Source organism: Mercenaria mercenaria, chromosome 16 (genome assembly GCF_021730395.1).
Source record: "Mercenaria mercenaria strain notata chromosome 16, MADL_Memer_1, whole genome shotgun sequence".
Lineage (NCBI taxonomy): Eukaryota > Metazoa > Mollusca > Bivalvia > Venerida > Veneridae > Mercenaria > Mercenaria mercenaria.
Window position 1 is genome coordinate 56,327,656 of NC_069376.1, and position 27,557 is coordinate 56,355,212.

A 27,557-nucleotide genomic window follows, 5' to 3' on the forward strand; every position below is an offset into this window, starting at 1 on the left:
GGCACAGTTGGACTTAAAATGTTAACATTGTCTCAATAATTATATATTAATACAAAACAACATCACATATATAAAACCATGTCCTCAATACTTATGCATAAAAAAAGAAACTTGTCGTCAACAAGGCCTGGAGATCAGAAGCATTGTATAAATGTGGATTACTTTGAAAATCTGGGGAAAAAAAGAGACATTTATTTTACAACTATTGCCTTTCAGAGAGGTCAATACAAGGATTTATCGACATGAATTTTTTTATATCTACCAAGGGCATTGCCCAGCTTTAATATCTCTTTTCCCACTTTGGTAAATCCTCATACTGACAGAACTTACAAAGCGTCAATTGTCCAACAACTCACAAGTAGCTTGTTTGAGAAAAACATTTGCAGCAGCTGGTCATTTTTCTAGTGTTTTGAAATTCTTACGTTTGGCCCTGCTTATGGGCTGATACCACTTTTTATCATTAATCATGTAACTGGTCTTAGACCAGTAGAAAGGACTATAAGTATGGATTTAATAATAAAAAATACAGGAATACGCCATTTTTCAGTGAAACTATACCATTTAGATATTGCAGAGATGGTCTCTAAATCAACAGATTGGTACTTTGACAAAAATCACAAATTTGTCAGATGTGAAATCATTTAATTTTGTTGGCTTAAAAGTTTGCGTTTTTGCCCAAAACTGGCCATTTTGTGCAGCAATGAATTTGTGGTATGTAAAAGACACTGGATTTTTTTTTGTATATTCAGCTTTATTTTTTTGCATTTAAACAACCAGGAAATCCTATAAAAAGTAAGTCCCTAGGAATAATAATGATTTGACGCATTTTTAGAAGGAATAACACATACTCAAAGTCTGTTCCCTCAGCCAGTTCTTGAAGTGGTGTGAACTCCATGTGACGTCTCCGCATACCCAGTAATGTTGAAGTTGATGGATGGTTTGTAAATATCTTACCTAAATAAAGAAACAAAACTTTAAAAAATGTGATACAAGAGGGCCAAGCTTGCCCAATATTGCCCACCTGGGTGTTCTCTTGCAGACAGCATGATCATGTTCTAATAAAATAGTCTCTATCCAATCATTAAGACAGCTAATCACATTTTCTGACATAATTATTAAGTAAATTTTAGTCACCCATTGGTCATGTCTGAGAAATTACATCAAAATCTGAAAGTCAAGTGTCTCCTTAAACAAGAGGTCAAAATGGGCTTAAGTCCTAACCTGAAAAGTGTTTTTACCTTCTGACCTTGAAAGTATTAGTATTTGTTAATCTGGAACTTGCAAATTATGATCCAATCTGAACGAACTCAAAAATAGACTCTCAAAGAATGCTTAAAGACAAAAGTTGGTGAAGATCCATTGAGCAGTTCATGAAAAGACGTTGTTTATACTTGTTTTGATTTTCTATTTTTAGCTCTGTTGGCCCAAGTGGAACCATTTGAGCACACTTGAGAAAGAACCTTAAACAGATGTTACAGACCAAGTTTGGTGATGATCCAACAAGTAGTTGGTTTTTCTTAATTTTTAGCTCCAGCAGCCTTTAAAAGGGCACAAATAAAACCATCTGAACATCTAGGAGTGGTTCATGCAAGTATGCTTCTGACAAAGTTTTGATGAAGATTTATTGTTGTTTATGAGAAAGAGCTGTTTAAACCTCTGGTTCAGGTGCACTAAAACTTACCAATGTAATCAAATGAAACTTTCAACTAAATTTGACAAAGGAAAAGTTAAGTAAAATACTTCAGTGAGTGCTATAGCCAAACAAACCTGGATGAAACAAAAACTGCTTACAATGTAAACAATGCACGTTTTGACAGCCCAGTAGAGGAAGCATTTGCCTTCCCACCTATATGATGATCAGTAACCAGATTCAACTAGACAGAACTTATGAAGCCCTTCATTTTTGGGGGGTTTTAGGTCATAATTTAGGTCATATTGTAACTTTACACCTTTAATGGACGAGGAGGACCCCATGTGCACAACCTGTCACTTTTTAAGGTACAGGTGGGCACCTGTATAGAACCACTAACCTTCCACAGGCCAAATGAATGATTACTTCATGTGATAAGCTGAGCAGGGCTCTAACTCTCAGTCAAAGGGCAAATAATTTGAAGTCAGCAACCATGACACAGAGGTCACTCAGGTAACATTTTGTCATTTTTTTGCAACAATAAAGCAAGTTCTTATAATATATAATTGGTACAAAATCTAGGAATACTTGTAGACTAAATGCTATTGGAGAACAGCAGTAATAAGCCCTAAATTCAATCATGAATGAAAACAGAATGTGAATCAGTTATAACATACCATCTTCTTGTGTGTATTCTTTCACTTGCTGTGCCATCCATGCAACGGCCTTAGCTGCCAGCTTGGTACCATAGTTTCTGTCAAACACGCTTGGTACCCCACCCTGCTGCATGTGACCTAATACATTCTTGCGGCAAGTAAACACCCCTTTTCCTTCTTCACTGAACAATTGCTCTATAAAGTCAGTTGTGTAGTGAGGGTTAGCATATTCATTTCTGAAAAACAATTTAACACTTCAGCCCCACTGATTGAAAAGGTATGATACATTGTAGTAAAGCTGCTAAGTATGTGTTAAAACAACTACTGCTATCAAATGTAAACGCATTTTCACTCTGATGAAATTAATTTCAATTCGTACTACATAAATCTATACCACATACATAAAAGACAGTGGAAGTCAAATAATGATGTATAATGTAAACCAAACATTACAGAAAACATGACTATACACAGATGAACAATACAGACACATGGAACGGACTTTACATGTAAACAAAGAGCACACATCATACACCAAATTTTCAAAATTAAACTCTAGCAATCCAACTACAGTATAAATGGATAAATGTAAATATTGGGTCCTACTGTATAAAGCAGGTAAATGTTCACAGCAAGACCTATTGCATAACGCAGATATATGTGCACATCGAGTCAAGTTCCTCTGTCACTGACTGACACTCTTTGTCCTTTATTTTCATTTATACTTCAGTTTAGATTTTTTTAGTCCAATATGTTCATGTTACGAGTATCTTTGTCCATACCTTAATACCAAACCTCGCTGTACACCTGCATTGAGTATTTTGTTCTTTAAATGAAAGACATCATCCTGCAATGTACAAAAAAAGACAACATGATTACTTACACAAGCAGACTGCTGACTGTACTGACCAGTATCACTTCTAAAATTACATCAATCATATTTACTGGCAAGTCATAAGAAATGAAATGAAATTCTTTAATGTTTTTCTTCATTCAATACATGAAACTGAGCAAAAACGGTCACAAATGTACGAGTCTGTAACATTTTTCACAAGTTCATACTGCAGGAAAGCTCAACAGTGAGCTATCTCAGTGAAAAGTTGACAGACAACTGCATTAGTGAAATAACATCATACTAGCAAAAGATCAGCACTGGTATGAAATCCAAGCACTCTGGCTAGGCCAACTGATTGATATGTATACAGTAAATCATTGTAAATGCACATACTTCGCAAGTAGGCTCTGTTTTGTCTTCTTTTTTATACATAAAATGTTGAATTCCTGATGTTGCAGAACTGCATCTGGATGTACTTTATCTTTTTTTTTGCCAAAATTTGGAATGATGAGAACAATTGTTTAAACCAACTAAGAGACACACTTACTCTTAAATCAGTGATTGAGAACTTGTCTTCAAAGATATAAGCAGCATCTGCTCCACCGGCAAGTCCACTCATTGTTGCTAGGTAACCACAGTATCCTCCCATTGTCTCCACAACAAATATTCTACGCTTTGTACCTGTGGCACTTTGTTTGATTCTATCACATATCTGTAGTAACATAAAATAAAATGACCATGAAACTATTGGCTATGAAACTACTAACTGATTTTGATACAACCCCATTTCCTCGTGTCCATTTATATAAATGCAAAGATGAAACAGTACACTCGAAACCCTTTATAACGCTATTTGGTATAACGCGGTACGCTGTTGGCTCCCTAATTTTCAGAAAACAAGAGGGCCATGATGGCCCTATATTGCTCACCTGTTATCATTGCACTTGAGGACAAGAAGGTTCTCAGAAAAAATATCTAAGTCCAAAGGACAGGAACAACAAAGGAAAGAAATTTAACCAAAAAGAAAAATTCTTACAAGGTACAGATATGTCAAAATACACCTACAAATTGGAGGTACCATCCATGTTGTACCACAGAAAAGTGGTCTCGGTTTTTCCCTACGGCCAATAATAAAAAAGTTACTAAAAATAGGCTATTTATAGTAACGTAAAAGGGAAGTAATTCAAAAGAAAATTATTGTAAGTTAACAAAAGAAGGATCTGCCAAATAAATCTGTTAACATAAATGAAATTTCAGATCAGTATCTTCATTAGTTATGGAAATATACCCATTTTAATTTCAAAAATAAAGGGAGGTAATTTGACAAAAAATCAGTCCATAGTTATCTACCCTGATTGGCTCGGTCCAACTAATGACAATAATGAAATTTCAAATAAGTCCTGTAAGTACTTACTGATATAAATCCATTTTGACTACAATCAGGGGAGGTAATCAGATATAAAATAACTCTGGAAAGTTAACTACGAATGGATCTGATTTGTCATGGAATCCAAGATTTATTGTTGTTGAAGATATTTTGGAAGTTTGTATCAAATAAAACCATAAATGAAGTCTCTGTATGGCTGCAAAAGCCAAAATAGCCAATTTTGGACATTTAAGGGGCCATAACTCTGGAACCCATGAAGGAATCTGTCCAGTTGAAGAAAGGAACCAAGATCTTGTGGTGATACAAGTTGTGTGCAAGTTTGGTTAAAATCAAATCATAAATGAAGTTGCTATTGTGCAGACAAGGTCAAAATAGCTAATTTTGGCCCTTTCAGGGGCCATAACTCCGGAACCCATTAGGGGATCTGGCCGGTTCAACAAAGGAACTGAGATCTTATGGCAACACAAGTTTTGTGCAAGTTTGATTAAATTCAAATCATAAATGAAGCTGCTATTGTGCAGACAAGGGCAAAATAGCTAATTCTGGTCCTTTCAGGGGCCATAACTCTGGAACCGTTAATGGAATCTGGCCAGTTCAAGGAAGGAACCAAGATCTTATGGTGATACAAGTTGTGTGCCAGTTTGGTAAAAATCAAATCATAAATAAAGCTGCTATTGTGCAGACAAGGTCAAAATAGCTGATTTTGGCCCTTTCAGGGGCCATAACTCTGGAACCCATTATGGGATCTGGCCAGTTCAAGAAAGGAACCGAGATCTTATGGTGATACAAGTTGTGTGTAAGTTTGGTTAAAATAAAATCATAAATGAAACCACTATCGTGCAGACAAGAAATTGTTGACGGACGGACAGACAGACGCATGGACGCACACACGACGGACGGCGGACGAAGGGTGATCACAAAAGCTCACCTTGTCACTATGTGACAGGTGAGCTAAAAAACAAACAAACAAAAAAACGAGTTCGCACATGTTATTTAATTTGATCATAACCAGCGTTAAAACTGCATGTACCTGTGTACTTTAACACCTTTGCCATGACAACTATGACAAACAAGAAGCTACGTTCAATAAACGCTTGATGCCCCCAGTGGCATCCTTGTCGATACAAAGCAATTTATGTCCAAAACGGGGTAAAGTTCAAGGTCAAGGTCAAACTGAGGTCAGGTGATGTCTGAAGATGAGGAATGGTCACAGGTTACATCTGCATTAGTATCAAGTCATTCTAGTAAGGGGTATTGATGCTAGACGAAACGGTCCCATTTGGTTAACCTCGTACGGACGGACGGACGAACAGACAAACGGACGAACGGACAGGGCAATCACTATATGCCTCCCGCATCAGTAGATGCCGGGGACATAAAAATCAATAATCGTCTGCTAGCTTACTTGTTTGCGTAACGCCTTTGTTAAAATTTGAATAAATGTAGACAAGTGACAATTAGGCTATCAGTACCATGTCAAAATTAGATTGTTTGCATAACAAGCGTGTAACATTGGTCAGTTAACTATCAAACCGTTTAGATTTGCACCAATTGAGTGGACGACATGAAAATTTGAGTGAATAAAAAATCAAACAACATGCCCAGTTTTGTAATATAATGCAGCTGTTTTTCTTAATTACCACTTTTTATTACCATAGATCTAGTTTATTTTACTATTTTCTATCTCATTTTATCCATTTTCTACATGTATCAAAATTTATTTTTTTAAGACTGTCCACGTTTTGGGTTTACGACCATTCGTCGAAAGATAAATGATAGAATAAGACAGTTAGTCGAATGGACAAACAAAAGAATGGAAGAATTATTGAATATGACAAATGGTCGAAACATATTTTAACATACGACACTTGGCCGAATAATTGCCTGTGATGTTTTCGACGTTGTGTCGCACTGCACCATGATCTTTGGTCAATTTGATTACCTAAAACACATTCAAGAATATATTACGCGCAATTTGACCAATTAACTAAGTGAGCGAAAATCAGTATTACTCTGCGAGCTTTATTGTACAGTTCTAATACACTGTAAATAATTGTCGATTTTGCAAGGTTTTTAAAATTATTTCTTTTGTGATATAGTACATGGCTAGTTGAATGTGAAACAAGAGCACCGCCTTGCGGGTGCTGACGCTCATCTGATTTTTTTGTATAATAGAAATATTGTCCTACCCATGATTTTCTAAGTCTAAAAAGGGCCACCATTCTTGCAAAAAGCAGGATAGAGTTATGTTTCTTGATGTACAGTGTCCACTTATGATGGTGAAAAACTGTTGCAAGTTTTAAAGCAATAGCTTTGATAGTTTAGGATAAAAGCTGACCTAACCTAAAACTTAACCAAGAAAACTGATTTATGAGAAAAGTTGCCTTAAACACAATACTCAACCAAGAAAATGATTTTCTAAGTCCAAAAGGGGCAATAATTATTGCAAAAAGCAGGATGGAGTTATGTTGCTTGCTGTACAGGGTCAGTTTATGATGGTGAACAAGTGTTGCAAGTTTCAAAGCAATAGCTTTGATAGTTTAAGAGAAAAAGTTGACCTAAACATAAAACTTAACAAAGAAATCTGATATTTTCTAAGTCCAAAAGGGGCCATAAATCTTGCAAAAAGCAGGATGGAGTTATGTTTCTTGCTGTACAGGGTCAGCTTATGATGGTGAACAAGTGTTGCAAGTTTTAAAGCAATAGCTTTGATAGTTTAGGATAAAAGCTGACCTAAACCTAAAACTTAACCAAGAAAACTGATTTTCTAAGTCCAAAAGGGGCAATAATTCTTGCAAAAAGCAAGATGGAGTTATGTTTCTTGATGTACAGGGTCTGCTTATGATGGTGAACAAGTATTCCAAGTTTCAAAGCAATAGCTTTGATAGTTTAGGAGAAAAGCTGACCTAAACATAAAACTTAACCAAGAAATCTGATATTTTCTAAGTCCAAAAGGGGCCATAAATCTTGCAAAAAGCAAGATGGAGTTATGTTTCTTGCTATACAGGGTCAGCTTATGATGGTGAACAAGTATTTCAAGTTTCAAAGCAATAGCTTTGATAGTTTAGGAGAAAAGCTGACCTAAACATAAAACTTAACCAGGCAACGCCGACGCCGACAACTGCTCAAGTGATGACAATAACTTATCATTTTTTTTCAAAAAATCAGATGAGCTAAAAATGGAGAAAAATGTAAGTTATTTTACAAGTGGCAAAACTTACTGGAAATGTCAAAATAGAACATGCAAGGGACGTTTAATTACCAGAGTTCAGGGGCTATTGGCCAAATGAAAACTATGAAAAGAACAATTCAACGTCACCGGAGGAAGTTTCTTCTCTTTAGATGAAATACCATTTGAAGAGAGCTGGCAGCTGGATTCGAGGGGCGAAACAGTGTTTGCTATATAAGGGTCAAGGAGCAGATAGACTTATCTTAACTCATTCTTTGCCTTTGATGTTTTGGACAGGTAATTTCGACAAGTTTTCGAAAACTTTTCAACGAAATTCGACACTTATAATCATTTCTAGCAAATATCCATTCTATCACTTGTCGTATTCGATCACATGTCCATTCTACCAATTGTCTTATTCTATCATATGTCTTCCGATGTTTTCCACGACTTTAAGAACCCCTTCAGCTACGCTGTTGTATTGTAATTTTCACGACCGCGCACTTCTGACAGAGCGTTATATGTTTACTTCCGGGATACACAATTCCAACTTTCTTTTAGAATTACGACGAAATGGGAAGATGATACAGCGTTATATTTTTTAAATATATTTTCCAGTAGCATATAAGGTAAATAAATATCCTGTTTATACGCTTATATGTATTTTAAAATCTCAACCTCTCTAATGTGTTTGCTCAATCAATCATACTTACATCTGTAATTTCATTTAATGCTGTGTCAGCACCAAGACTGAAGTCAGAACCAGGAACGTTGTTACTAATAGTACATGGTATAACTATTATAGGTATACAGAATGAATCATAATCTTTTCTTGCTTCTGTCAGCTGCAACGCACTGTGATATGCCTGAAATTCATTGAAAAAACTGAAATAATGAATGTATACAATTCTGTCAAGGTACAAACACTAAATCAGAGGCCTTATTCATTCTGTATAAAATTAATAAAATTCTTACATGTACAATTTTGACCTTGACAGTAAATATGTAAAATATAGGCATATAGTGTAGGCTGTTCAAATACAGTTTACTTTCAACAGAAGGTATAATTTTATAAATTCAAACTCTTAGAACCAAACTAACTAATTTAGGTGGCCTTAATATGTACCATTCTCAGTGTATATACAATCATGCACAATTCTTAATCCCAGATTACCAAGGAACTAATTTTGCAATTAACTACCAATAACCTGCAGGTATAGTGATTAGCAGACATTCTGCCAAAATTATTCTAATACATCAGTTGTGCTGTCTATCTCATTAATACACTATAGAACCGAGATACTCTGCATCAAGCTCTACTAATCAAAGAATATATGCTAGCATATCAGTTTATTATTTGGCGTATCTATTGGTAACAGACATGATAAAACAGACAATTCTGAATATAAATCTTAGAGAGGATCAAGGTTTCTGGTTCATGAATATGTCCTGAACTAACGTTATTAAGATGGTGTCCAAAAATCTGATTTGGATTGACAGTCCTTTTTTCAACAGTATTTATGTAACAAAGCTAATCTTCAGGAAAACAGTTCCTTGATTCTTGTACTCCCCATATAACTGACAACTTACCAACATAGACCTGAGATGGAAAATGAATGACTTCAGGCAAGGACAAAATTCACCTCACCCCTAGATTAAACTTTTGGCTTCTGTGTTCAAAGTTTTGCACTATGTACCAGCTAACCAGGTAGGAGATGAAAACAATCTTCTTGATAGTCTCAAAACTTCAACATCTGATTGGTTGTTTGTCAACAGAATTTTGAAATTGACCAATGGAAATGTTGCTTTTTGGAATCGGTGCCTAGTCTCTATTCTATAACCTCAGAACTAGATTTCCTCTAAAGAGGTCAAACTAAACTCAATCCCCAGCACATAGAGGGAAACAGGTATAAGCTCTCACCTCAAAGCCTCCAACGATAACAAGACCACTTATCTCGTACTCCTTCATCTTCTTGGCGATCTTTTCAATACCATATTTACTGGCTAATACTCTGAAAACAAGAAAACAACAAGATCATCTGTGTATGTGTGTAAAAAGTATCCTAAGTTTTCCTACTGTAATGTGCATGTGTGTAAAAAGTATTCTCCATTTTCCTACTGTACTGTGTATGTGTGTAAAAAGTATTCTCAATTTTCATAATGTACTGTATACGTGTGTAAAAAGTACCCTCTTTGCTCACAATGTACTGTGTATATAATATTTTTTATATTGTTCATACCTGTCATAATCTTTTCTTATGTGAAACTGTATTTTTGCCATACATGTAGCTTACTGTTCACTCAGCTTAAAACTAATGAACATGCAACTTTAATCATCAGCTCCTGTCTCTTATGCTATTGTCTTTATTACCACCACTCCACAAGTACAGGAGCATATCAAATAACGCAAGGATTTCTTTTTTGTTTCTTTCCAAATAGTGCAGCAGTTTTTCTCATGAATAGGGAAAACATTGACAACATTGGATAAAACTGCTAGATTCTCGTCCAAAGGTCCTAGATTCAACTCTCACTGGGGACACTATCCTGCCTCCTTGTATGTCACTGGTACTTATTTTCCCAGAAATAATATCTCAGAATGTTTCTAAAGAGCTTAATGCTCTAATCTTAATCATGGTTAAATAAATAAGTATGTAACAGACAATATGTCTTACTTTCTTGTTCCGAGAAGAGAGCCACCGCGACCTGACCATCCTTGCACTTCTGTCCAGCTCATAGGCTTTACCTGCAATCACAGATAAAACAAGTCAATGACAAATATTCCCAACAGATAATATAATATAAACACCATAACAACAAACAACTTATTTGTCCACAGACTATATGTGATATAAAACAAAGCTTAAATTAATAAAAGCCACTAAAATCTAAGTGTGATTTTTTTCTAGGCAAAGAAAATACTACCAGTGCAAAGCAGAAAATCGTGAAAAAAATCTAACAGATTTCACTTTAATGTTTGGAATACTGTAGTATCTCAAGGTTGTTTGGTAACTGTATTTCTCTTCACAAAAAAAGGGGCACATGGTTTTATTTTTCTGAAGGTCCCCTTTCTCAGCAGAGAATTTTCAAATGATCTTTTAAAAAAAAATTTCTTCACATAAATCCATCTTTAAAAAGTAAAGACAACTTGTTGCAGTATCTTAAAAGCACATAATATTACTGTGTCCTGTTAGGGCCATTGTTTTCCATCAAATATCTATGGCATGCATCAAGTATCTGTGATGCTACAACAGTACTAAGGCACCATGAGGATGACAGTGGTGCACCATCACAATGGTGACAGAATGAAGGCACCATGACAAAAGCAAGATACCACCAAGGCACCTGAGAAAAGACATGATTACAAAGACGCAAAATAATACTGTCTTTATCACTGTGCTGTTCTAACCTCAGTCACTCTTTCCATCATTATCACCCTATCCTGTAACTTTGTCTTCATCATCCTGCCTTTGCTCTCTTCATTCTATCACCATTATATGCTAATATACTGTCATAGCATCACATACACCAAGCAATATCACCATGACCCTAACAGGGCACCATATAATTTAGCTAGAACAAACATTTTTAGTGAGGAATACAGTCACAGTATATGTCATAAAAAAGTATTGGCACTAAATACAGTTATTAGAATAATGTGCAAAATAATCTAAATAAATATAAAATGTTAGAAACTGAAGATAAATGGTTTATGTGTTATTATAAATAACAAAAAAAAAAACAATAACTGATTAGATATTTTTGAGTTACATAACTCTGATTATAATAAGCCCAGCCAGCAACACAGGCCAGTGTAATTACATCTATACATATATACAGACAAAAGGGCAGAGTTTGCTGGAAGCATATTGGGGAATAATTATGTGCTCAAGATCAGATTGGGTGTCTTTGTGTTTTAAATACCAATACTGAGGATCTGGTAGACTATATTTTGCTTTTGATTGTACACCAAGAATTATGTAGCATTTTTGTGCTTTTGAATACATAGGTGTGATGTTGAATTTGTGATATTGGGAAAAGTGAAACCAGATATGCATTAAATTTTGGAGATTCCATGTATATACTGATAAGCACATTTTTTTCTTGAAATCCCTTGGGATGAAACTTGGGAATATATGAAGTGAAAATAAAGTTCCAAGGAATAATAACTGTTTTAATGTATAATTGTCTTATGTTGTTTGTTGCAAAAGAAAGAGGTTAAATTTATAAATATAAACACAACAAGTCTCTAGCTACATCTTCTGAAATCTAGATTATTATTGCCCATATATGGAAGACTGTTAATTAAGGAATTAATTATTTCTTTTTTCTAATTTATTAAAACTCTTTTCCGGTTAGTCAAATAAATTTTATCTAGTATGATATATGCACCTGTGAATGTATTAAAGAATAATTATATTGTAGTGGTTAGTCAATCTCTATGATAAAAATATATTTTGAAAGTTGTTTTGTAAAAATAATAGTCTAAAAGAAACACTAGGCTTTGCTAAATACTACTGTCAGAATGTGTCTATTGATATTATGATGGGGCAACCATAATCAGTAATTGTAATCACATGTAACTGAAAACTGTAATTGGTTATACTATGTAATCAGTAATCATACAATTTCAGGATAACATGTAATTTAAATGTAAGTGACTACATGGCAAAATACCGTGTAATCATGATTACTTTCTGATTACTTTCAATTTATTTGACTGGTATAATATTTTTCGTTTTTAAGCTTATTTATAGTCGTCACCAGCAACCCTTATGGGCGACTCCTCCGAAAGACTGTTTGAAATGTAAGTGGGAGGACAGTGCAAGATACAGAAGATGCTCCAATTCCAGAAGCTTCCCTGGTCCTTTAGCATTACATGCCCATGAAATTTGGATGTTGCTAAATCTCGATGATACTAAATTGAAATGTGTTACAACAACTGATACTGGAAATCAGTGACTTGTTAGAGACCCATCACCAATAGTTTTGATTGTAATACTATGTAAAAACACACCAGGACATAGAACTCAAATACTGTAAAATCATTTAATTTCACTGCTTTGGTCAAAAGGACTACTTTACGAGGAAAACATTTGGTGGATGAATTTACATGTTCATATCTATTTCATATACAGGACTATAGTCCAAATAATTTGACTTCAGAACTGATTCCGAGATATTTTCGTGATAGAGAACCCCTCTCCTTGTGGAGGAGAGATATTGACCTGTGCAAAAATTACCACAATATCGCGACTCGCATACAATTAGTTGGACTAGCAACTACACAAAATCAAGAAAAAAAGAAAGAAAAAGAAATTTAGTCCTTATTGAATATCAATGATTCTACAGCATTGACCTCCACAACAATGATTATAAATAAGTATTTTGTGTGTTTTCTATTGTTGAACATAATCTTAAAAGTGACAGTTTTGCTTTGGTCACCTACAACACAGGCCAGCACTGCCTCAGTCCCCTATCAGCACTACCAGACAAGGATTGGCTGGGCCGCCTTCTACACTGCCTCAGTCATCTACAGCACAGACAAGCATTGCCTCAGTCATCTACCGAATGGACAATGATTTAACTCAAAAGTGTCTGGACTGGCAACCTTGTGTTCCATTGACCAAGTACAAGTTTTCTTCTTTTTTTTTTCCCATGTCCTGGTGTGTTTTCCGTTTTGCTATCCAGATATAATGTTACAAGGTGAAAGTGAAAAGGCAGCTTACATAAGCAAACTCTTCATGATGAGATTCCTGAATTCAAATTTTAGACATTTTTCTATAAATCTCTCTATCTCATTGTTGGAACTAACATAATAGAAGACTAAGTGAAAGATTTGCACTTAGTACTAATTCTAATAATGTGAACATCTAATTTTAATCCCACAGTACCTCAAAATCAAGCTCAATTTCATAACAACTATTTTATTCCCAAATCCCACTTTACCCTACCTCGAAATTCTACTCTACCCCATCTCAAAATCCCACTCTATCCCACCCTAAAATCCTACTCCTCCCCACCTCAAAATCCTACTCTATCCCACCTCAAAATCCGACTCTATCTTGTATCCTAAAACCTCCCTTGTGCCACCTAAACCCAATTTATGTGGGGCAAAAAAAAAGAATTGCAGAAAACAAATTGTGCCGTGCCATGAGAAAACCAACATAGTGGGTTTGCGACCAGCATGGATCCAGACCAGCCTGCGCATCCGCGCAGTCTGGTCAGGCTCAATGCTGTTCGCTTTTATAGCCTATTGGAATTGGAGAAACTGTTAGCGAACAGCATGGATCCTGACCAGACTGTGTGGATGCGCAGGCTGGTCTGGATCCATGCTGGTCGCAAACCCACTATGTTGGTTTTCCCATGGCATGGCTCAATTTAAGGTTAAGATTAAACATGGAAAGAAAAAATAAGAAGAAATACTGAACTGAAAGTTCTGACTGCACATAATATACATGTAGGCTATATAATCTAAATATAGAGTCAATCAAAGATGAAATATTTCAGTTATTAAGCAAAATTTGCAGGTTATTACAAATAGAATACATTTACAACCACTTTTTAAAAACATAGAAAATTCCACACATACTGAAAACTGAAGAGAAAGAAGCATATACAAGTTTAAACACAAAACACAAGTAATGTTAAAATGCATAAAAACTTAGTTTTACGGTCAAACATCGAGAATAATTATTAAAGTATCATTTCAAGTAAACTTTACACTTTATAATAGCTTAGTGCTACACTATCTATTCCATATTGAAGCATGCCTCAGTTGCCACCATACATAAGCAGAATATATTCTTTTGTTTTGCATGTCTGACTGAAATTTTACACTTTTTTTTCTACATAGAATAAAGCACAGCTATGATGCTTGAGCCCCATAGAACTCACTAAAACTGTTCTCACCAGACATTAAGGACAGGTATACATAGATACATATAAATGCATGAGTTTTGAATGGATGAATACGATTTCAGATAATCTATAAAGGTAGTGGAGCCATAAAAATAATCAGCCTATTCCAACCAATCATGTATTTTTTAAATGTGATGTTGGCAGTTTCACATTACTGATTAGTACAGAAATAAATACATGTTGCCAACTGTCATTAATTCTTTACTACCTTAAATCAGTACATCATTTCTGTTACAAAATGTTAATGTGAAATTATTGAAACAAACTGGTTAGCAATCACTCATCATTTTTACTAAGGAATTTAATCTGAAAAGGTAGTTAAGCACACTATTTGGGAATTGGTCATAAAACAAATGTAAGATTCTATTGATAAAATATCTGCTTTAATATTATTAAGAACATACTTACCACTAGAATAGTTATAAAAAAATTATTTTCAAACTTTGACTTTTCAGTGTAAACACAAAAAAATGACCAGAGAATATTATATAAAACAAAAGCACCGCAATGCGGAGCAATATATGCCCAAAGGTATGACCTTTGATCCCTATGTGTGACCTTGACCTTGAAGCAAGCCGTCCGAAACATGCGCTCTGCATGTCGTCTCAATGTGGTGAACATTTGTGCCAAGTTTCTTTAAAATCCTTCAAGCAGTTCAAGAGTTACAGAACGGTCAGGCAACAAAGTCATATGACCTGTGACCCTAAAGTATGACCTTGACCTTGAAGTGAGCCATCCAAAACATGTGCTCTGCACGTCATCTCGATGTGGTCAAGTTTGTGTCAAGTTTCTTGGAAATCCTTCAAGGGGTTCAAGAGTTACAGAGCTGACACGAAATTGCTAACAGACGGATGGACACCAGTGTCATAACATAATACGTCCCTTTGGGCGTATAAAAATACAGGAAGTCTTGGAATGGTAACAATTATCATATATACTGAACAGAACAGCTAACCACCCACTCAATATTTTGCCAGTATCTTAAAAATTACTGAAAGCACTGTTGAATTTTAAACATACATATATATCAACATGTTGTTATCTATAAACATATCAAATTTCAAAAATATGGAATTACACAAAGATACAACTTTGTTAATTTTACTACCAGTCACAAAAAGTACACATAAAACTTGTAAGGAAGAGATGAATACAATTAAAAAGTATATTTATAGGTTATTCACTTTGTATCGGGAAAATGCATGAGTTCTGCAGCGGAAATATTGCGCGACTTTAGGAGGACAATATTCTTCTGCTAAAGAACGAGTGCATATTTCCTGATGCAAAGATGATATTAATTAACCTTTTTATTACATACATATCTACATGTATAAATGTTATGTAAATATTGTGAATTTGTTCAATAGCCTGAATAAGACTGACAATACTGAACTAAATAAAAGAATTAATGCAAAGACACACATAAGATTACATCACGCATCCGATATGAAATTCAGGCGTCAGTGTAAGGAAAAATATTGACGTTTCCCGTACCATTGTAACTTAATGGGGAATAGAAACGTGTATGTAATAAAGAGGTGTATGTTTTTAATTTTTCACAAGAAAGTAGATAAATATCATACAAAATGATCTTTTTCAATGGTCTTTTTTTTTTTTACTGTTTTCTTCCCTGATAATATTTTTTGCTAGTTTTTTATATTCTAGACATTTTAGTGTGTGCTTTTTTTGGGTCTGACATCGTAAAATAAGATATGATAAAAATATGATATGAAGTAATAGTTTGATTTTACTGACATTTCAAAATGCTGATCAGCAACAAATTGTTCCAAGCGTATGTTAAATTTAAAGAAAGTCATTTCAGTAATGTTTTCAGATATTGGAAAAATAGCAAATGTTGAGTTAGCTGTTTTGTTCAGTATAGATCTGATGAAAGAACAAGTCAAACTAGGAGCTTATGTATAAAATGCAAGCCATATTGTTATCAGCAAATAACTGAGTTTTGTAAATGATAATAAAATAGCTTATATAAATAGAAAAATAGTGCAGGTGACTTGGTTATAAAGGCATCTTACCACGTTTATTAGCTCCGTTGACTGTGAAAACACAAGATAAATTTTCAAAAATTTTGATCCTATATACATTAATCTAAATACTGTAAACTGGGCATTTTCTGTGTTGTTTTAATTTCAGAATTTAATTGTAGCCTTTTTCTCATTGTTAAGACTTAGAGACTCGAAACTTGTTAAATCTACGTTGATAGTCATGTCATGCCAACTTTAATTCAAGATTACAGAGTTCAAAATTATTAGTGAAAATAAAACCACCATAAATTACCCAATATACAGTACTATTCACTGAATTTTTAACCTTTACCCTGCTAAATTTCTAAAATGGACTGGTCTATCATTCAATTTGGGCAATACCATTTATTATTCGAAGGGGTGTCCACTGAAAATTTACTGACTGGATAGCGGACATTACAGACCATGATCAGCCTGCACAGATGTGCAGGCTGATCTTGGTCTGCACTGGCAAAAGCAAAATCGCTTGCCGCCAGCAGGCTAAAGGTTGGAGACTAATCTAACAATAAGCAATCCCGATGACTTTGGAAGGTCGTGGTTCTACCCAGGTGCCGCCTGTTATGAAATAATGCATGGATGGGCACCTGGCATTCCTCCACCATCAAAAGCTGAAAAGTCACCATATGACCTAACAAAAACAAAACAAAATAGTGAATTCTTTTGCACCCTAAGAGTACATTTTACCATTGCACTGTATTGTGTAGTGTGTACAAAATATTTGTATCAGGATTCTGTCCAACATTTCAGGTAACAAGAGCAGAAAATTTTAAATTCTAAAATTCCTTTTACATGATAATAACCCTTAGAAATTTAATAAATGCAAAACTGTATTCATGCCTTGATTTTAAAATTACTGGGTAAGCACTAGGCTGAGGAGAACCCTGATAACAAATATATGCAACTTGCTATAACCAACAGTCTAACTTGCTGCTGACCATTCCAGTGCTTTAACTCCAAGTTAAACACATACCTTAACGGTTAGCAGATTATATTTCTTTACTTTGAAAATATAATGATTAATTTGTTAATACTACTACTTTGTATGTCTTTAATACATTTGCTCAAAATGCCATTCTGTACGAAGTTTGGTAAGTTTACGCACTATAAGAGCTTCTGCTACATTGGTCAGTACTAAACCACTTACTTGATATAACTGGATATAAATAATTGATTAGTGCTTCTGTTAATCAAAATGAATAGATCATTTCCTGCATGTTTCTAACATTTTTTGTGGGGTTTATTTTCCATATTTTTCCTATAGAAGAGATTAATCAAAGCCTTGAAATGTTTGATTGTTGCGTGTTTTTAGTAGATTTATTTTCTGTTTAAATGCCAGTCTATGAATATACATAAATGAGAAACAAATACAAATTTAATGTGCCTCATATCTAAGATATACTCTGCCTGACCTAGCTTGTGATGTAACCATGGGCTGGAATACCTTATCATTGATAGATCTTATATAATCTAAATGGTCAGTGTGAGTGGATACAGGTTGAATAAGAACTGCTTGTTCATTGATAATTCATCACATTGTTCATGAATGGGACTATTTTGTGTAGCACATGAACATCCTTTGGATGTGATTCGGAATAAAATAAAGATGCTATGATTGTCAGAATATGCTTTAACTTTGGTAGCGGGGTAAACCCGCAACCAAAAATACTTAATTCACAAAAGTCATTTACATTTCCTGTTTTTAAGTTGTTACAAAAATATCATTTCCTTTGATAAAAAGTAAAGGGAAGTGTAAATCAAGCAAGATCTAAGAATTTACTAATCTTTTAAGGTAATGCAGGACTCTTAAAAACATTACTTCTGCTAACACACACACACACACACACACACACACACGCACACACAAATGCAATCTTCGAATCAACTCAAAATTAAAATTCACTCAGAAATAATCTGAACAAAACTGTCAGGTATTCCAAAGAAATTAGGTTGGATATACAGTGATTAATACCCCACACTACAGCACTGATGTCTTGAGTACACAAGCTGGCATACAGTAAAATACCCCACACTACAGCACTGATGTCTTGAGTACACAAGCTGGCATAAGTATTTCACCTTGTCCCTGCCCTTTCAATTGTATTTTCAGATTGCTCTACATCCTAGACTACTCACAACTTTTGCTTAGGCTCCATTTCTGACTTGAGCAAGGAATGTTTTACTTTATATCAGTGTTCAAAAAAAATTTTTCAAATCAAACTTTAACTTCAAAAATTTGAGAATAGTAAATTACAATTTCCCAAGAAATTTGATGAAATACATGATCATATTAACACATTGTGTCAAATCATTATTCAACTTAATATCTGTTTTACTTAAACCATTTTACATGAATATTCAACATAACTTCATCAGTACCTGACAGTTTTGTTGGCTTTACAGAGGGTTACTTCTATACATCAATCTAATTGAATCATTTTTCTGTACTGAAAACTTTGAAACTTCTAGTAAATTTTTTTACATTTGTGCATCTTTTCTCTGCCCATTATGAATCCTTGTAAAGAATACAAGCGGCAAGAACTCTTGTTCCCCTATATAAAGCCCAAGACAATATACAAGGGCCTTAACTCTATCCCTTGCTTATATAGAGTTATCACACATTCTGCACACTGCAAGAAATCACCTCCTTAAATATTTCTAGTGTACTTTTTCTCCTCTTACTGTTGTCTTTTGCCAAGTTCTTCACGGTAAAGAAACACAAAAAATAATGCAATAAAACTCGATGCCATCTTCATGAGTGTAACTTAACATGCATGAACATTTATGGCAATATAGGATGTCTCATGTAGTCTGTAATGCAATTACAAATAGATATGAGCTGTGCCATGAGAAAACAAACATAGTGGCTTTGTGACCAGCATGGATCCAGACCAGCCTGCGCACCTGCGGAGTCTGGTCAGGATCCATGCTGTTCGCTTTCAAAGCCTATTGTAATTAAAGAAACCATTAGCAAACAGCATGGATCCTGACCAGACTGTACTGATGCGCAGGCTGGTCTGGATCCATGCTGGTCACAAAGCCACTATGTTGATTTTCTCATGGTGCGGCTCATATGTGCAAGGCAGTCAGACCGGCTGTTTATTGTGTAAAGATATCTATTTTTCACAGGGAACTAATTTTGTAGGATTTTGTACTTGAGCTAATCAATGAATTTAAATCCTGAAGAACAAAGAAAATTTCTACAAATTTTCTAATGACACATTGAAATCAATGAATTTAAGCCCCAACAAAATAGCCACTTTGACCCAAACCATGGAAGTTTATGCCGACAACATGGTATGATTTCACAGTATATCTAAATGACCCATTCAGTACATAAACTTGCAAATGAACATCAGTATATTAATTAAGTATTTATTTGTTAACACTGTGCATGAGTATCTATAATTGTTACTTCACTGGCATAAATGTTCACTTTCATAATCAAAACAACTGAAGCAGTATTCATAGCTTATAGTGCAGCCAAGCACACACTTTCATTCTTTAAAACATTTTACTCAATTAGTGATTTTTTTCCTGCAAAACTTTGGTACACTATTACTAGAATCCTCAAGGTTTGCATGAATTTGCTTGAAAAAATAATGTTTCTAGGGTATGACCAGGATTACAAAATATCTTGTTTAGGTTTGTTCATGCAATTTACCTCCTTTGTTTCAAAAGAAAATAACAAATTATTCAACTAGAAAATGCTTTTGTAAAAAAGCGCATGTCTCCCCCAATGCAAAGTCCTATAGGCAAGAAGTCAATAGGGGTCAGGAGCGAAAGTCAAAGAGACACTGATGGTTGGCTGCAATAGGGATCATCCACTTGGCATGTCCAGTCATCCCGCTAAATTTCAACACTCTTGGCCTAGTGGTTCTCAAGTCACTGTTCAGACTCCTGTGACCTTGACCTTTGATCAAGTGACCTAAAAATAAATATGGGTCATCTACCCTGCATGTCCAATCATCCTATTAAGTTTCAACATTGTAGGTCAAGTGGTTCTCAAGTTATTTCCAAAAAATGATTTTAAATGAACAGGCCACTGTGACCTTGACCTTTAATAGACTGACCCCAAAATCAATAGGGGTCATCTACTCTGCATGTTCAATCATCCTATGAAGTTTCAACATTCTGGGTCAAGTGGTTCTCAAGTTATTGATCGGAACTGGTTATCAATGTTCAGGCCCCTGTGACCTTGACCTTTAACGGAGTGACCCCAAAAACAATAGGGGTCATTTACTCTGCAAGAACAATCATCCTATGAAGTTTCAACATTCGAGAGGTTCTCAAGTTATTGATTGGAAATGGTTTTCCATGTTCAGGCCCCTGTGGCCTTGACCTTTAACAGAGTGACCCTAAAATCGTTAGGGGTCATCTACTCTGCATGACCAATCATCCTATGAAGTTTCATCATTCTGGGTCAAGTGGTTCTCAAGTTACTGACCGGAAATGGTTTTCAATGTTCAGGTCCCTGTGACCTTGACCTTTCACAGAGTGACCCCAAAATCGTTAGGGGTCATCTACTCTGCATGATCAATCATCCTATTAAGTTTCAACATTCTGGGTCAAGTGGTTCTCAAGTTACTGACTGGAAATGGTTTTCAATGTTCAGGCCCCTGTGACCTTGACCTTTAATGGAGTGACCCCAAAATCCATAGGGGTCATCTACTCTTCATGACCAATCATCCTATGAAGTTTCAACATTCTGGGTCAAGTGGTTCTCTAGTTATTGATCGGAAATGGTTTTCAAAGTTCAGGCCCCTGTGACCTTGACCTTTGACGGAGTGACCCCAAAATCAATAGGGGTCATCTACCCTTCATGACCAATCATCCTATGAAGTTTCAACATTCTGGGTCAAGTGGTTCTCTAGTTATTGATCGGAAATGGTTTTCAATGTTCAGGCCCCTGTGACCTTGACCTTTGACGGAGTGACCCCAAAATCAATAGGGGTCATCTACTCTACATGACCAATCATCCTACGAAGTTTCAACATTCAGGGTCAAGTGGTTCTCTAAGTACTGATCGGAAATGGTTTTCAATGTTCAGGACCCTGTGACCTTGACCTTTGACGGAGTGACCCCAAAATCAATAGGGGTCATCTACTCTTCATGACCAATCATCCTATGAAGTTTCAACATTCTGGGTCAAGTGGTTCTCTAGTTATTGATCGGAAATGGTTTTCAATGTTCAGGCCCCTGTGACCTTGACCTTTGACGGAGTGACCCCAAAAACAATAGGGGTCGTCTACTCCAGCAGCCCTACAACCCTATGGAGTTTGAAGGTTCTAGGTCAAATGGTTCTCCAGTTATTGCTCGGAAATTAAGTGTGACGTACAGACGGATGGACGGACAGGGCAAAAACAATATGTCTCCTAGGGGAGACATAAATATTATACATAATACGGTGCACTGTGAGATAAGTGAACTCTGTCAAAACCAGAAATTGTTTGAAACTGAACAATATAAATGGTCTATAAATGACAGAGGGATTAGAACATTTCATTGATAATTGCTTTGACAATACCTCCCATTCTCTGTGATCAAGACTTTGACTTTGACAATATGAAACATCTATGAAAATCAGTCGAAAGTGATGGTCTGGAAAATGTTTGGTATTCTCAGAGTGCAATGTACAATGATAAAGGCGAAAATTGTGAAATAATTTTACATCTTTTGAATTTACATGGCAGTTTTTATATATATATTTTCAGTAACTTTGAGCATTCCTTTATAGTTTGTAACTAGACTAGAATTTTCGGCAAGCTACAACATTAGTACCCCAAAAAACTAATACTGATAAACACTTTATAAATTTCTCAAGGCCCATAAACGACACCCAATGACAACTCCCCAACATTTATCTGCAAGAAAGGTACTCAAATTTTCATCATGGTGGCTAAAAGGATAGTTCTCTAGTCAACATTTTTCTTGTGATTCTGCTCTTGTGTCCTATTCTATAGAGACTGGGTATTAAGTTCATGTAATGTATATTGTCTGTAATAGAATCATCCTTATGATTTAAACATCTCCATAAAATAAAAGTCAAACAAGTTTTAATCTTGAGATTCATTAGATACAAGTACTTTATCAATTGAATGTTCTCATACATAGTAAAATCACAAATATTTACTAGGTAATCAGAACTATATCAGAGATATTCACAAGTACCAATACTTGTAAAATAATCAATCAAAACAGTCTTATCTTTACTTCTTTTTCAAACTAATTTTTTTTTTTTTACTAAAAAAGACAAAAATTATCAAAAACAGAAAACAAATCAAACACTCATGCTCAATTAAAAACTCTACTATAAATATTTCAGATATAGGATTATTTATGATGCTGTAGTGCAAGATTGTAACTATTTTCATACTAACTTCCTGCACTACTCTACAACACTGGGTCAAATTTCAAAATAACTATGATGTCACATTAAAAGGTATGGTATTATAGTATTTTGTAGTTTTTAAAATATGGAACTTTGTATCAAAGATATATCTTTAAGTGCATAAAAAATTTAAAAACAAGGTCTTTAAAGCTCAAGCTTTTACCTATATAAATGTGAACAAGTCATTATAGCAATACAAAACTTTCACCATTTTCAAAGTTCAAATGTTTTCGGCTAAAAGAATTTCCCTTTTGATGTGACATCATATAAATGCATCTCATAACATTTTGTATATTCAAACAAAAGTGAAGAACATTTCTGAATTCACACTTACTCTTCCATAAAGTAGTCCGTCAAAGCTGTCATGAATACCTAGTACAGTGTATCCTTGGGCAAGTGAAAGACGCACAAATGAACGCACGACTGCATTCATACCACAGGCAGGTGCCCCAATGTTCATAATAGCAAAACGTTTGCCAACCTGAAAAGAAAACTTCATTTTATTTGAAGGTTCACATACAACCTACTTTACAAAAAAGTTAAAAGAAAAACAGTTTTCAGTAGAAGGCCATGACAAACCTACATCAGTCACGTGCCTGAATTTCTCAGCTTGCTTGAATAATTTTTGGGAGAGGAATGGAAAACTATATTGAAACTGGGCTAACTTTTTCTGAAAAGGCTCTATTTAATGTTCTTCTATATGCATACTGGAAACGCTATAAAAAAAGAAAATAGTGACCACACTCTCTTATAATGGTTATGTTTTTGACAAGTCAAAATAACTGGAACAATGTTGGTCGAGGGTCACCAAATAAACCCTGGAATTATTTCAAAATCTGGCCAGCTGTTTCTGAAAAGAAGATTTTTAAAGCTTCTATTACATACATATAGGAAAAAGTGAACACGTTCTTAGGCCATTATTTTTCAACAAATTGAAATAAACTGAACACTCATGGTAGAGTGTCCCTATAAGACCCATGTCAGTAGAATTATTTTGAAATCATGTTGCTGATCTCGGATAACACAGATTCAAACTTTACCTAAATTTCATAAACATTCTAACGAATTCTCATGAAGATCAGCATGATATGGCCATAGTGTTAACAAGGTTTTTTTATTACTTAATCTAGTCACCTTATTTTTGGCCACAGTAGCATTCGGTCATAATTGTGTAAGGTGTTAACAGTCAAATTATTGATGAGGATGGAAAATGCAGAATGTCGACACAGGATGATCACAAGAATTCACCTTGACCACTTTGTGCTAAGGTGAGCTTAAATTTTCTCCTTTTGAAAAATCATCCCAGAAACCACAGTGAGTATTGTCCTTTATATCAAGGGTAGCCATTGTAAGGTAGCCATTGTAACGTAGCCATTGTAGGGTAGCCATTGTAAGGTAGCCATTGTAAGGTAGGCATTGTAAGGTAGCCATTGTAACGTAGCCATTGTAAGGTAGGCATTGTAAGGTAGCCATTGTAACGTAGCCTTGTAAGGTAGGCATTATAAGGTAGCCATTGTAACGTAGCCATTGTAAGGTAGGCATTGTAAGGTAGCCATTGTAACATAGCCATTGTAAGGTAGCCATTGCAAGGTAGGCATTGTAAGGTTGCCATTGTAGGGTAGCCATTGTAGGGTAGCCATTGTAAGGTAGGCATTGTAAGGTAGCCATTGTAAGGTAGGCATTGTAAGGTAGCCATTGTAACGTAGCCATTGTAGGGTAGCCATTGTAAGGTAGGCATTGTAAGGTAGCCATTGTAAGGTAGGCATTGTAAGGTAAGCATTGTAAGGTAGACATTGTAGGGTAGCCATTGTAAGGTAGCCATTGTAAGGTAGGCATTGTAGGGTAGCCATTGTAGGGTAGCCATTGTAGGGTAGCCACTGTAGGGTAGCCACTGTAGGGTAGCCTTTGTAAGGTAGCCACTGTAAGGTAGCCATTGTAATGGGGACAAGGTGTTGGTCTCAGAACACTGTAATCATGGATTAAATCCAACTACCTGAGAAATGAATATACCAAACATGGACTGGTTTAAAAGCAATACTTACAGAACTTTCATCTGCTGTTTTCTTTGGAGGCTGCAATTTACTTAGAAGTCTGTATGTAGCTAAATTGTTTTGGAAACTCCTGAAAAAATAATGATTTCAAAGTACTCTTACATTTTTTTCATTTCTTTTGTAGGAAAAACATAGAAAATGGGAATGGCATGCAAAAATTCACTTTAAAGTGCCCTTACTTGTTACATAAAAGGTTTTTAATCGGACTGAAAAATCTAAAATCTAGAATGAAGTGAAACTGAATAGAAAGTATCAACTGTGCAATGGAATATTCTAGCTAATATTTAGTCTTAAGTTTTGACTTTAACTCAGTAAACCTGTGTTGATCTATAGACCACTCATTACACAAACTATGATGACATAATAATGAAGTTATGTAACACAAGTAGGTATACATGACAAAGCAACTTACTTTCCCCTTAGTTTGACGGCCTCCTCAAAATTTCTTTCATTCATAGCATTCTGTACATTTTTTGTCTATAAAATGAAAACATAAGATGTACCACTAGGTCTGAACTGAAGTGACTGATTTTGTAGATACTGAAGAATTCTTAACTCAAAATGTATTCACATTACTGAGAAGTCATGAACAAAAGTCCTGAAAAAAGTCTGTGCGGAGGCTTATAACTGCCCTGGTTCAGTGATCAGCACAAAGAAAGAACAAAACTAGAAATATGCCCACTGAATACAGAAGTCCCGTACAGACAGAAATCTGTCCATTTAGGTTCGGTTTTAAAATTGACAATCAGATTAACTCCAGAAGTTACTTCCAACTCAAAATATATTTCTTTAAATAATTGTCTGATAACCTGTTAAACTTCTATAACTTCTACCTAATATTGATTTTGAAATTGGTCAAGTAGGGTTTTTTGACATATCTAGCAAGTTCAAACAAGATATAGCCTCTACACCTGCCCCTCTCTCAGTATTATGCAAAGCTAGAAGGTGCAAGAAAGCAATAAACAATTTCTGTTTAATGGCCACATATTCAGCTTACCCTTTCCACACACTGCATCAAAGGAACTCTGACAGCTTCATTTCCGTCTAGAGATATCACACATGCTGGCGTATCTGGCGTGGCATCCATCAACGCTAATACTGCTTCAGCACCCATACGAGCACCCTGAAAATGATATAGTTAGTCATTTATTCAAGCAAACATTTTCCTATTTGTCTGACTATTCTTCCAAATAAATCAAGGTTGGAAGACAATTTTTTTTTAGATATTACTTCTTTTGTCAATTCATAAGGGAAATCATTTGTCTCATCTAGTGATCAAATTCACAACCTCTTGATTCCAACAAGTTCCAAACAGGGCCTCGGAAATTGCCACTTTTTTGGTTTTAGACTGACTTTTCACTTTTAGAACTAATTTACAAAAGGAAAAAATAAACAAGAGGGTCATTGACCCTAAAGCGCTCACCTGTGTACAAGGCTTCAAGTGTGTTTGTATAACGTAATGGTACAAGAACAGAGTTAGGTTTCTTCTATGTTAGCCTATATTATATACATGTCACACACATTTTTGAACCTAGGGCAATAATTTGAACAATTACAGTAGACAGTACAACTCTGATATCACACGCCAAATATCAAGGCTCTAGCTATTATTGATTCAGAGAAGAAGATTTTCAAAGTTTCTTATATATAGGCCTTTAGTAAGTACATGTCACACACAGGGGCGTGGCCATTTTTGACCTTAGGGCAATAATTTGGACAATTATGGTAGAGAGTCAAACCCTTATATCACATGCCAAATATCAAAGCTCTAGAGAAAAAGATTTTTAAAGTCTGATAGCTGAAAACCTATTTTTAACCAAAAAGACCCATATGTTCAATGAACCAGAACCGTTTGAACAACTCTGAAAGAGGGCTACCAAGAGATCATTTGTGTAAAGTTTCATCAAAATCTATTTAATGGTTTTGGAGATGTTTAAAGAAATTGTTGATGAAAAGTGACCACGCCCTCTGGCGGCCATGTTTTTTGAAGAATCAGAAAAATTTGAACACTATTTGTAGAAGGTCACACAAGGACAATTTGTGTGAAATTATTTTAAAACCAGGCTAACAGTTTCATACAAGAAGATTTTCTAAGTTTCTACTGTATACAAATAGGGAAAAGTGACCATGCACCCTGGCAGCCATGTTTTTTGACGAATCTGAATAATTTGAACGATCTTGGTAGAGGGTCACACAAGGACAATTTGTGTAAAATTATTTTAAAATCGGCTAGCAGTTTCACACAAGAAGATTTTTAAAGCTTCCACTATATACATATAGGGAAAAGTGACCACACCCTCTGGCTACCATGTTTTTGACGAATCAAAATAATTTTAACAATCTTGGTAGAGGGTCACACAAGGACCATTGTGTAAAATTATTTTAAAATCAGGCCAGCAGTTTCACACGAGAAGATTTTTTTATTTCCACTATATACATATAGGAAAAAGTGACCACGCCCCCTGGCGGCCATTTTTTTTA

At 35.1% G+C, this 27,557-nt stretch overlaps 1 protein-coding gene across 5 annotated transcripts in view; it reads right to left on the reverse strand.

Moving 5' to 3' along the window:
- Window positions 1–27,557, reverse strand: part of LOC123540419 (ATP-dependent 6-phosphofructokinase, muscle type-like) — a 59,061-nt gene that overhangs the window by 3,314 nt on the left and 28,190 nt on the right. For 2 of the 5 annotated variants that reach the window (XR_008367901.1, XM_053527161.1), the window contains exons 10-21: window positions 26,074–26,199; window positions 25,489–25,553; window positions 25,068–25,146; window positions 23,360–23,506; window positions 19,279–19,335; window positions 10,350–10,420; window positions 9,599–9,689; window positions 8,391–8,543; window positions 3,669–3,833; window positions 3,069–3,133; window positions 2,308–2,522; window positions 849–954 (exon numbers count right to left, since the gene is read on the reverse strand). Coding sequence is in view for 4 of the 5 variants with exons in the window: in XM_053527161.1 (XP_053383136.1) it covers window positions 849–954; window positions 2,308–2,522; window positions 3,069–3,133; window positions 3,669–3,833; window positions 8,391–8,543; window positions 9,599–9,689; window positions 10,350–10,420; window positions 19,279–19,335; window positions 23,360–23,506; window positions 25,068–25,146; window positions 25,489–25,553; window positions 26,074–26,199 (1,340 nt within the window). In the remaining variant the exon portion in view is untranslated. Of the gene's footprint in view, window positions 1–848; window positions 955–2,307; window positions 2,523–3,068; window positions 3,134–3,668; window positions 3,834–8,390; window positions 8,544–9,598; window positions 9,690–10,349; window positions 10,421–13,403; window positions 13,431–16,628; window positions 16,650–19,278; window positions 19,336–23,359; window positions 23,507–25,067; window positions 25,147–25,488; window positions 25,554–26,073; window positions 26,200–27,557 lie in introns of all 5 variants that reach the window. The other 3 variants (XM_053527162.1, XM_053527163.1, XM_053527164.1) reach the window with 3 other exon arrangements.